Raw genomic sequence first — 13,289 nt, 5'->3', positions numbered from 1 at the left:
AATATTGGTAATTTTAGTTTCTAATTCATATGAAACTATAGACTTAGTATTTTGACTTCACAAACATTTAATTTGAACCAGTGCTACATTCAACATACCACGTGACACACAAGAATCGGTTTATCTGTGGGTTCTTTAATATTTGCTTTTAAATTAAGAAATTGAGTAATATATATAGTACAGAGTTTTGAATTATAATCTACAGTTTGATACCAAACTTATTGACATAAATTCATGAAATAGTAGATCAATAAAATTTCTAATTCGAGTCAACAAACGAGATGACATGGCCTTTCACCCATGACCCATCTCGAAAGGTTTAAATTGAGACAAAATCTGGTCATCATTTCTATCAGTTATTAAGGGTGGTCTCTTACAGATATATCTAAAGTGTGAAATACGTCCATTCCCAACACAATACTACTTTCCAATACGGTACCTTAACTCCTCTCACATAAGTAACTATTCTTGTTCATTGCTGCCCTCTATATGCAAACAAATTTTTGCCGCATGCCACAAGCCTTGAATCTCCCACTCATTTGGAATTGACTGATTTCCATGCATCTTGCATGCAAATTATCATGCAACAACCCTCTACCAATAAGAGTGCAACATACTTTCTTGATGCCTGTGACTTCATCTATTCAATTCTACCAAACTGTCACTTCTTGGTTGGCAGTACTCATGTTATAATGTTTAGATTCTGCTCTCTTCAAGTGTTTTAATATGTTACCGTATCTTTTGTGGGGCAATCTGCATTTTACCCGACTTCCACATTTGGGGAATTTTACCAACACCATTCCTTGGGCGTCTAGCTTTGGTTAGCTCCTTCCAAATGGGGGTTGTCTCAACATACTCTTCTACTCCTTCCACAGTCGGCTCAGGTACTTGGAGTTTCCATTTGGATAAGTTTTTTTCTATTACATACCTCACATTTTAGTCTATTTTTGGTGTGTATTTTTAAATACCCCTTCCATTGGGACCATCCATTCTCCTCCTCGATTGCATTAGAAGGTGTTTTCTGTTATCTGAGCCTTTACTTTGGATTTTCCTCTTAATTTTCATCCTTCCCTCTTTGTCTATATACTTTGATAGTTGAACATATCCCCCACGACATCAGGTTTACAGCTTCATCCCCTTCTTCTGGATTGTTTCTCTTCCATGAAGCTCATCTCCAAAGGTGGGGGGTGTGGTTCTATCAGTAAGAGGCTTTGGGCTAATGGTATACAGTCGAAAGGTTTTATCCCCTTCACACACGGGCACTTCCGCCAGTCCTAGATGATTTAGTTCACACTCTTCTTTTTGTCTGGTTTGACTATTTTAGTTTCATTTAAAATCTTTGACGGAAGTGGCTTATATCACTCCCCAAGGGGACACTCCTTCTTGTCCCCATGAAGTAAATAGTAGATTTCCTTTTTTTTCAAACCCACACATGTCTCCTAGAGGGTCATGTTCCAGGTGCTTTGACCTTGTTGCTAATTGACCTTGCAGTCCTAACACACTTTCTTCCACTGAGTGCCCTCTTGATCCTCTTAATTTTTGGTGGCTCTGCTTCCTGTGGGGTACTCCTCCACTTAAAATTTTGTTTTTGATCTCTGGTTCATCATCCACTTGCCCTGGCTGTCATTAAATTCAGACAGGTTTACATTAGTTTTTTCTCATTCCATCAGTCTTCTTCCCTAAATTTTTGTGCATCCATGTCACTCTGGTTCAAGTCTTTCTGATTAATCTTTCCTAGCCAGCAGTGCTTAGGTTTTCTCAGCTGTTTTGCCTTGATTTGTTTTTGATCTTTTTTATTAACCTACATTTTAGTGGCTTACGTGGTATATTTCTTTCAAAATTTTTATTCTTATTGGGATCAAGATGACCTTCTCTATCCAGTACATGATGTGAGTTGCTTCATTATTTTCAATGTTTCTTTCCATTATATCCATTTCCTATGTTTCCTCCCCTTACTCCACTTCTTTGTCTGTGATTTTTTCCTTCCTCCCTTACCCATTCGGTTTGGATTGTGATTCAGTTGGCCTTTTATTCCTTGTCTCCTTCTTCCCATCAACACTTCCTGGTGTCTACACTCCGATCATACACCTTTTTCCCTGTATGACTACCCTGCTGTCTGTTGGAGGTACTTCATATGTTGAGCACTGGGTCTACATCTCATACGTTCATCTCCCATTCTTTGCTTTGGGTTGCTGTTTCTTCCTTGTTGGGGTACCATCATCCACCTGTTGCCATCCTTCACTCGTTAAACGTGAGACTGTGACTGGGTAAGTTACCTTTTAGTATATATACATCTTCTTTTTCATAGATATGTCCCTCTTTTTCTTTCTGGATCTCATTCTGTGGCAAGGGTGCCTAACCAGGTATTTTTTAACCATTTAAATCCACACTGTAAGACCATTTTGACTTGCATATTATGATTCCATGGCCATGCAACACATACTGCGGAGATGAGGTGTTCCATAAGGTTGCTTGTAGGTTTATCCTTGCGATAAGTTTGCTTCATACATTTGCCTGTCCTGGACTGTACTCACTTGTGGACTACATAAGTAAAGCAGAAGAGGATAGCTGCCCATCCCTGCCATGCCTTGTATTGAATAAATCGGTATGGTGTGCTTTTAAAAATAGGGTTTCTTTATCACCATTGCACTGTCTCGGATGTTGTCATTCCTCAGGACTCTCCATCACGCTTTCTCCCCCTTTTCTTATAGTGGGGTATGAGAATCCTTACGACTTTCCATTTCCAAGCCACTGGGGAAGTGGACCATGGAGGCATCCTCCTCAATGTGTTAATGAAGTACAAATAATATATATGATTATAAAACTATTCAGTTGAGAGTAGGGTGGTGGCATTCTGCTGGTGTAGATGACGTGATATCCTCCATTTTTTAACTTGCGAGTGAACCATCAAAATTGCAGTTTACCTATTTGATTGGGATCCCTCTTTCTACCCACATGTGGATGTAGGTTTCCAGTGGCTGGGTTTTGGATTTAGAGCTGAATCAATCAACATAAGTCCTCACACATGTATTACATATATCTCTATTCCCTCACTCATTTATACTCTTGTTACTCCATCTGTGTTGTGGGTCACAGTGGAGGTACTTGCAGGTTACTACAGTTTTTCCCCTTCCACTATCTCTCAATGTTTTTATTATTCCAATGATGTTACTGTGCTTGGGGTTGGTTCATGTCAATTTCAAATTTGAGTGAGATGATTTACCTTACACAGACATCTTTTCGATGCTGGATGTTGGGTTCCCCGATCAATTAATCAATTTCTCACATTATCATGTGCCCCGTTCATGGGTTTGAGGGTATGTGATTCCCTCCAGTCTGATGAACTTGTGGTGAAGACAGTACGATCCTCTTTTCTATCTCCACATGGATGTCAGTTCCCAGTGGCAAGGATTTTGGATGTAGTTGACTTACTGTGTACAGTTTGTCATGCCCTAGCCATCCTACACCTAGGGGCACATCCTTTTAATCTTACTCACTTTTATGTTTTCTGGGATTGAGTTTCATAAATATCGTATGGTTTGAATCCCTATCCTGCCATAGTTGTCTTCCACTTGAATGTGCAAAAACAATTTTTGTGTATAGAGGGTAGCACTGAACGAGAATAGCTATTTATGTGTGTGGATATAAGTACCTATTAAAAATACATTTTCAGTATAAGAAAATTATAACTTTTTAGTCAATTGAGAAACCCATTTGTAATCTGTCTAAATATGACATATGTAAACACAGTTATTTCCTTTATTATTTATTGAGATCATACCAAAATATCTTTTGAATCTCCTTTTCTCTGTCTTTTAAGTTCCTCCTTTTATAATTTCAACAATTTTGTGATCTATAGGTCTCATTACTCATAAAATTACACAAGTCTGTACAACATGTTCTCATGAATTATACATGTCCATATGATGTGAGTTCATGCTTTTATCTGCAGTTCTGTGAAGATCACATATGTACTATAAGATACTTGTACCTGGTGTGCCCACTCACATTTGAACTGAGGAACTTGACTTTTCCTTGAGCAGGATTGACATTGTGTTGTACTTGGATTTTTTATTAGACCAGTATTACAGGTCTCTTACTGTTCTAAGTATGATATAATTATTTAACCAACCTAATTCTATAAGTTAGTACTTTATATTGAAACTATTTTTCACCCTTTACTACTTAGATGCTTTTCAGTCGGATCACACAAAGCCCAAAGTTTATTTTTTATTAATTTCCAGTAATACACAAGAATAAAATTGTTTAAGGTCATCTAGATCCACTCTAATTAAATAAACCTTTTTTCCCTGAGTTTCTCAGTTTCATAGCGAGTTTCTGATATGACAGTTATTGCTTTAGGGTTTTTCAAAATGCTACTGACAAAAAGAGTGAATGTGCAAAAATGTGTATAGTTATCTATAGATAGTGACATATTTAATGCCACATCTAATTTGATATGCATAAAAGTTTGATAACTAACATTCACTGGCAGGGTGCATCTGACCACATGCTCTTTCGTGTCTCCTCCCACCTGTCTTGCCATATCACAGCCCCTCTTGCCTCTTTTCATTACTGGTCTGTAGGGGAGACTTTACAGGCTGTTATGTGGACTATACATAACACAGTCATCTCCCAATACATCAGGGTGGTCCAACTATGGGATTGTGGGCCACAATTGGTTCACAAGATGATTTTTGAGGCCTGCAGCCCCTTCCCCCCCAAGAAATAGTTTTATAACTATATGATCTTATTGAATATATTATGTTTGGCCTGTAAAACTAGGTTAAGAGTATTTTTTTGGCCTGCTATGTTTAAGAAGCTTGACCACCCTAACTATTCGCTATTCTCCAGTCTACTCAAAAGCTATAGTCTGATAACTTTTGAGTTTTCAGTGATTTCCATGTCCTTTATACATTTCAAGCCATCTCCATGTGTATATCATTATGTTTGTGCACATTACAGCATGACCACACACACACAAACAGAGGAGGAGGCAATACATACCAGACTGAACATAGCATGTGAAACTAACCAGTACATTCCTTATGTTTGGTGCCATTGGATCCTTACAGGGAATACTTAAGTCTCATGGTTTAATGCTTTCTGTGGATTTCAGGGCCTTAGCAGTATATCTATACAACTGATTTGGCCATTTCCACACGTTTTATAGACAGTAACCCATTATGGTGTCTCATGGTGGTGACCCTATTTCAGCAGATGATTGTATCTGATGACAGTGGTCCATGATCACTCTCCTGTGTTCTCCCCAATGTAGATTTATCTTCCCCTGTTCTTCTAGTGGAGCACAGGAGAACCCTTACTTCCCTGGCCTCACCCCCCAAGTTTGAGACGTAGGGCTGGGTTCTTACTTAGAAATGTAGTACAGGACACCTCATCACAATATCTCCCAAGAAGTTACTGGTGGATATGCTCATCCGTATGGGACTTGGACTTGCTTTTAGACATAGATCAGTCTCCCTCCCTCAGTCCTTTGCTATCTCATATTTCACCAAGATATGATAGCCTAAAGCCGTAACCACACTACACAAACTAATGTTCTATCCACCTTGGTGACACATTACCACTGGTACTGAATTATCCCAAATACTTTTGCTCTTCACTCTTCTCTTCCTGTAATGGAAATTTTGAATACATAAATCAATAACAATAAACTGGGTGAAGAGTATTCCCTTGTTGAGAAAGATGAGGTCTCCCACTGGGTGCTGCTCTACTAGGTGACTCCGGGTCTCATGGAAGTTGCACCTCTTGGGCTTTCTCCTCATGTAGCTATTTCAGAAATTTAACCACCTTCCTCCCTTCCTTCCCACTTCTGGTGCACTTCATTTGCCTCATCAAGATGAGCCTGTGACGATGTGCTACTGCTTATGGGGATCACTGCACACTGAGGTTGTGTTGTCCTCCTGTTGGTAGGGAGCTACAGCATTATGATGATTACATCAGAAGTTGGAACAGTTCACTTAGATAAGAGAAGGGGTGAAGTTTGTTCAACGCATGTGACGTGTGCAGGAAATTCCGTGGCAGTTGTGTGAAAGGTAATAGCTCTTAATAGAGCAGAGATTTATAAAGGAAACCATCTTGTGTGCAAAACATTTAGTAGGTGTCGTAATTGTTGTCCATGAATATGTACATTTATTGAATCAGTACTATAGAAAACATATAGTACTTCAAGATGTTAATTAAGTATGTTTAAATACCTTTGAATGAAGGTACCTCTAATCCACCTTATCTCTTTACATACCAGTATCTAAGAAAAAATAGTATGAATATTACATTACAAAATTTTAGATTTATCCTCTTATACCTGAAAAATTGTTGATGTTTTATTCCACATTATATTAACAGTGCAAACATTTGAAAATAAAATACATCCACAGAGGCTTTACCAGACGGGCTCTACTTTTTTAGATCACAGATAAATGTTAAATCCATGAGCCACCTTCTTGCAGGATAGTAGTGCAGGTCCGTACACAAAATGTTGGAAAAGGGGTTCTAATTTGTTAATCAAAAGCCACCACATATTGAGCAAAGCATGGTAATGCTAAAGGAGTCTGGGGACATTTCTCTCCCCAAGAAAATTTAAAAAAATTTGTGCTATGAGATCATATCTGAAAGAAATGTTGCACAGAATATAGCTTAAACAGTCGCATGGCTGTACACATAAAATCCACAAATATTCAAGGAAAAGTCAATAAATCATTCTGTTCTAATACTGTAGGGGGAGCTAGACTTAAATTAACATAAATATGTATGTTTTATTATAGTAAAATACTGTAGTATCTACATACACAGTAGTTATTAATTGTTAAATTATATTACTAATTTAAAAAACTCTGTACGACAATAATATATTAGCTATTTCATTTCAATCACTGGCTATCATATACGTACATATACGCACTACTGAAATAATATGTTAGCATGCTCCATTCTTCTGGGGTGCTTTTCCATAAATAACTTGCATGCGGTTTCAATGTTGATAGCAATTATTCAACCTGCGAGAGCAGATGCTAAAAGTTCACATGAAGGAGGCTCAGGTGACCTCCCCCCTCCTGTGTATATGCATGCCGTGAAAAGAATATCCTCAGCACAACTATAAAGTATTCAAACATATTGAAAGGCCAGTGGTTCAGTTTTTCAGTATGAATGGTCAAGTATAGCACTAAAACTGACCAGACAAATGCTATAGTGTATGTTGATGTTCTAGCCAGGATAAATCTTTCATATTTCTATTTACACTAAGGAAATTAAATATACTTAAATATGGCTGTTCTGTACAGTACTAAACTGAAGGACTCAAATGACAGTATATATGGTTTATATTATGTAATAGTGTAGAAAACGTTACTAAAAAGGGATTTACAAACATATAGTCATGATGTATACATCAAATTCAATAAAGTAATGAGTACATAGTATCCAGTGATCCACCAGAAAGCTGATAATTTACAAATAAAAAATTGCCCGATTACTTAAAAATACTTAAAATCCTGCAAATTTTTTGGTGAAATTCCAAATCAAGTTATTAACATACATCTAACTAGGAGTATTCTGCACATAACTAAACTATATGTATGCGATTAAATTTAATGAAACAAGTCTTAGATCATTTAACTTTTATTGTAGTCATTTTTCAGTGAATGTCAAATGTTGGTGTTATGATAAATTTACTTATCTTGATTACAGGTGAGAAAACTATACTGACACATTGGAAAAAGTTCAGAGATTTGAGTATCGAAGAATACAATAAGGTGTACAAGGTAAATGTCTAAAACTCCATAATTTTTTTATTGTTTCATTTTTAAGAGTTTAACAGCCATTTCAAATCTCCTTGCCTTTATCCCACCACTGTATCTGTGAACCCAACAGAACACATTATTCACCTAGTGTAGGCATCTTTGCTAGTGGCAGTAATAAATTGTTGTTTCAGCAGGGATAATATTCATATAACATTTGAAATGAAATTGTTTTTGTTTTTTTAAGCTATGTTTTCATAAAACACAAATTAAAAATTACTTTTTTCTCATTTCTCTTGCATATTTTCATTTAATTCTTTTGAAAATATTATAAATATGTTTCCAAATTCCAAACGTTTTTTTTTTTCAAAATGAAGATTTTTTTTTCTAACACATTTGACTTAATTATTTTTAATCTTTTAGGACTTTAACTGTATTCAAATTTAAAGTTCTTCATATGACAGGTCGGAGTTTTTGTTTGTAATCAGCTGAGGTTATTATAGCTCATATTATATTAATATTATATTATTATATGCTGAGGCATATATAAAGTTCTTGTTTCTCTGAGAAACTCCTGTAAAAGCATTTCCTATAGTACAAATTTAATGTTGCTAAAAACATATGTAATAAATGAAGCAATGTACATGTAAGTGTATACAAGAAAATGTGCAATATAAAGTCTACAACCCAATTTGTCATCATTGAAACATCATTTTGATTTAACTTATAATTAAATAATATAAGTATTAGGAATTTAAAGTATGCTTTTAATATAAGCTTTTCTTTACAATAATATAATAATTATATACTGAGAGACAGAGGTAGTCCATATTTCAGTATAATCCAAGAGTAGTTAGTTATATCTTGTGTGTTGGTTTCTAGTATCATGGGGCCCGGCATGGCCAAGTGGTTAGATGCTCGACTCGCAATCTGCAGGTCGCGGGTTTGAATCACCATTCCACCCAACATGCTCGCCCTTTCAGCCATGGGGGCATTATAATGTGAGTAGCCCAAGAATTGGCAGTGGGTGGTGATGATGACTAGCTGCCTTCCCTCTAGTCTTACACTGCTAAATTAGGGATGGCTAATGTAGATAGTCCTCATGTAGCTTTGGGCGAAATTCAAAAACAAAACAATCCAGTATCATGTTCTAGTGACTTTGTTACACAGAATTAGCTTCATTAATTCATAAATTACGTTTTAATTTTGACTTGTATAGTTATTATTAATAAGAACTTCCACGTGAATGTAAAGTATAATATTATCTCGACCACACTAGATCTGCTATATCCAATGCAGGCCGAGGCCTTTCACCCAGTACTAGTGTTCTTCAAGTCGGCTAGGATACAATAGACAAAGTAGTGGTTGAGACGTTATTTAAATTGGCAAACTGGTTGACAACAACTGTTACAATGATTAAGTTGGTGAAGTGTAATTTATGTCACAACACGAGGATTGGTTTTCTTTTGATCAAAAGGTATTAACAGCATACAGAATCTGCATTGAAAAACTTATCAAAAATTAAAAGATTTGTCCAACTGCTATTGTAGCACAGTTAAAGAGTTTAACATGTCTAGCCTGACATTTCTTGACTGACTGGAATGGCTGTTTTACCACCAGAACTAATATTTGGCTTTGTAGCACAAAAGCTTAACAAACCGTAAAAAAGTATTAACACTTTATTTTTGTAAGCTCTATGTGTTTATGTTTCTATGACTGTACTATTGAGATATATTACTAAAATGTTAACACGTTTGGATTATAAACTTCTTTATATGTTATTTTCTTAATGATCATTTCATAACATTTAGCACGAATCCCAACTAGTCCCTAAACTCAAGCTAACCTAGAGATTGTAGGTCTATAAGAGTATTTAAAGTAATGACTAGCTATTTATATATTATGTATAGAGAGAAAACAGTTACGGTTTTCTTGTTTCTGGAACATGGTTTCACTTTGTACTCAAATAAACTCAAAGACAGAGGTAATCACTTCATACTTTGTGTTTTACCCATCAGTCAATTTTTGTTATTGATGAGTAAAGTTTTTACCTCTGTCTTTGAGTACATAGACATATTTATGACTGAAAAGTAGAATAACCTACAAAGCCTGTATCCTAGTGAAACAAGAAAATCAGAATAAAAGTTATAACCCAGAAAAGTTTGAGCAAGACTTATTTCTGTATCTAATCAATTTGGATTGTTGTTAGTTTTAGTTGTATATGTTTTAAGTTAAAAAATAAACCTGCAAAGTCAGATTTCATGATTTAATTTTTGTATCTGTGTTTTCATAGATACAAATGGATGTCACAAAATAAAAACATACAATAAATTAAAGAACAAACGTTAAGTAAAACATCTTTAAGAATAGAAAAATAGATGTAAAGTAATGTTGTTGTTTTTCAGTTTGTAAATAAACATCTTGGGTCCCACGTTATGCATTGTTTTCTATATTCACACTTTTTACCAGAGACTTGGAGTGAAGTTTGACAAATATGAATCAGAATCAATGTACAGCAAAGCAGCGAAATATGTGTTGGAAAGAATGGAAGAAAATGGTCATTTATCAACAGACAAGTACGTGAGACAATTGCTGTGTATCTATTTTTAGGAATCTGTTTAAAGTAAATCATGGCTGTATTTATTATGAAGAAAAGTTTATGTTAAAATACACTTTAGTTTTCCAATATGTATTTAATTGTAAGCCAAATCAAAACAACACTAATTATTTTAGACATTTTGTTGTACACTATACTTGCACACAATTACACTGCTTCATTTATTACAGAAGTGTTTTTTTTTAGCAACATTTAACATAAATTTCCAGGTTTATTAATCTTCTTTTTTTTTGAGGATTTCATTGTAGAACATTATGCATGTATATTTATTTAGCATTCGGTTACTGAGTAAGTAGTATGTGATTTAATTTAAAACAAACTTATGCTACTAGCTTCATTCCTCGACTTTAATTATTTGAAGTCCTTACTCATTGATTTGCTCAACCAATAAGCAGCATAAATATGAAAAACAAAGTGTTAAAATGATGTAAATACTGTTATTAAAATTACTGTAAATCTAAATTTTGTTATTTGAATATCATTTTTCTAACCACAGGAATAATCCAAAAGTACTGAAATTGAAATTGGCTAATGGACAAGAGCAAAATGTAACTGTAGCTAAAAGTGATGGATCTACACTCTATCTTAGTAGGCAAGTGTATAGTTGTATTTCTACTCATCACTAGAAACTTACTTAAAATTATAAGGTACATATAGTTTAAAATATTTTGATTCAAAAAATATGAGAAATTTCTTTTACTTTTGTGTGATAGTTTTCTGATTTTATAAAGGATCAGTGTAAAAACAATAAACTGTTTTTTATTTTGTGTCGAAGTTTCTGTACCAAAGTATTATAGAATTTAGGTATGACCCGTTAGGTTCTTCTATAATTATTACTACAGTATGAATGAAATGTAGGTATGACTATTGGGTACTACCATATTGTTACTACTACAGTATGAATGAAATGTAGGTATGACTATTAGGTACTACCATATTGTTACTACTACAGTATGATCAAATGTAGGTATGACTATTAGGTTCTTCCATATTGTTACTACACCAGTATGATCAAATGTAAGTATGACTATTAGGTTTTCCATATTACTACACCAGTATGGTGAAACGTAGGTATGACTATTAGGTTCTTCCATGTTGTTACTACGCCAGTATGGTGACATGTAAGTATGACTATTAGGTTCTTCCATATTGTTACTACACCAGTATGATCAAATGTAGGTATGACTATTAGGTTCTTCAATATTGTTACTATTACAGTATGGTGAAATGTAGGTATGACTATTAGGTTCTTCCATGTTGTTACTACACCAGTATGGTGAAATGTAGGTATGACTATTAAGTTCTTCCATGTTGTTACTACACCAGTATGGTGACATGTAAGTATGACTATTAGGTTCTTCAATATTGTTACTACACCAGTATGGTGAAATGTAGGTATGACTGTTAGGTTCTTCAATATTGTTACTACACCAGTATGGTGAAATGTAGGTATGATTATTAGGTTCTTCCATGTTGTTACTACACCAGTATGGTCAAATGTAGGTATGACTATTAGGTTCTTCAATATTGTTACTACACCAGTATGGTGAAATGTAGGTATGATTATTAAGTACTTGAGTATTGTTACTATAAGGAATGGGACGAATACTGGAGATCAGTAATCGAATACAAATATGAATACTTCATATCTTTATGAATACGATTAAGAAAATGAATACAAAAAAAAGCTAAGTATTTGAATATGAATACATAGGAATGTATTCATGAATACTTTGTCAGTTAATATGCAATAACGATAAAACAATATACGATAATATTTCAATACTTTATTTTATGAAACAAACTGTTTAGAATCTGAAGCACACAAAATTTGAATTAACATTTCAATACTTTTATTTTTCAAAATGCAATAACAAAGTTTAGAACAAAAATGTATTTTTAAAGGAATCTTATAAATATTATAACTGTCCATTGTTCTTTATGAACATCAGTCTCTCAAATGTTTTGTCAGTGAGGTGGCAGCAATGTGGTCTGAGGGTTTTGCCTCCGATGGTAAACAAACACTCTACGGTCAGAGGATGCTAGAACATGATAGCATTTGGCTAGTATAGATAGGTAGGAAAGTTTTTCATGGATCTTCCAGTAATCTGGAGGGTTGCTTTCTTCAGGGTTGCAAGAACCATCCAGGTTGATCTCTGTATCCTCTGAAGATGAGGTGGCTCGTTTCTTTGAGGAAGCAAATAAACTAAAGATCTAACTTCTTTTGTGAGGGGAGAGGGGATTTACAGTCATCTTTTGGTTCCATGGTTTATTTGTTGAGGAAACTTTCTTGACTTCTTGCTGCAGGAGCATTCAGTTGGATTCATAGACCATAGGTCGAGTGAAGCACTGGTCAAGTTTAAACCTGGGATACAACGCCGCAGCCAAGCAGAAGACACATCGTTGCTCATATTGAGCCAGCTGAGCATGAACAGATGTCTTTAGTGCAGAGACAAAATTGAAATTGTATCTGAATTCATTATTGTCAATCTCAGTCATAACACATGGCACTACATAACTGGAGGTAACAATGTTCTGATCCTGGGTGGAATCTGTTGCTTCTTCAAAAGATGTCAGTATTGTCATCAAATCTGCAAGCACAGTTCAATCATGAAAAGTATTTTCAATGTACCAGTATCTATATTATCCAACTTCTCCCGGAGAATCTTCAATAAAGACTTAATCATCTATCTTAATTTCTGAGTTCCATCCTATTGGTATTACCAACTGAACTCTGGCCTGTTCTTCAAGTAGATCAGTTGCTTGTGTTGATTTTCGATTGTAGAACACAATGACTGATGCTTTGGAAATTACTTTCAGCAGTGGCCTAGCTTTTTTTTTCATGCCATCCCTGACAACAAGCTGTAGTGTGTGGGGAAAAGTAGTGGCCATGTTCAAGACGAAATTTGGATAAA

General features: G+C 35.0%; 1 protein-coding gene across 1 annotated transcript in view; it reads left to right on the top strand.

The window, feature by feature from the left end:
- The window catches only part of LOC106475342 (probable arginine--tRNA ligase, mitochondrial), a 22,968-nt gene extending 11,930 nt beyond the window's left edge, over window positions 1-11,038 (top strand). Inside the window, exons 7-9 of the mRNA XM_013936030.2 lie at window positions 7,708-7,781; window positions 10,227-10,333; window positions 10,871-11,038. Coding sequence (XP_013791484.2) covers window positions 7,708-7,781; window positions 10,227-10,333; window positions 10,871-11,000 — 311 coding nt within the window. The 3' untranslated portion in view covers window positions 11,001-11,038. The remainder of the gene's footprint in view (window positions 1-7,707; window positions 7,782-10,226; window positions 10,334-10,870) is intronic.
- The last annotated feature ends 2,251 nt before the right edge of the window (window positions 11,039-13,289 follow it).

Source organism: Limulus polyphemus, unplaced genomic scaffold (assembly GCF_000517525.1).
Source record: "Limulus polyphemus unplaced genomic scaffold, Limulus_polyphemus-2.1.2 Scaffold8433, whole genome shotgun sequence".
Lineage (NCBI taxonomy): Eukaryota > Metazoa > Arthropoda > Merostomata > Xiphosura > Limulidae > Limulus > Limulus polyphemus.
This window is presented reverse-complemented; position numbering and strand designations above follow the sequence as displayed.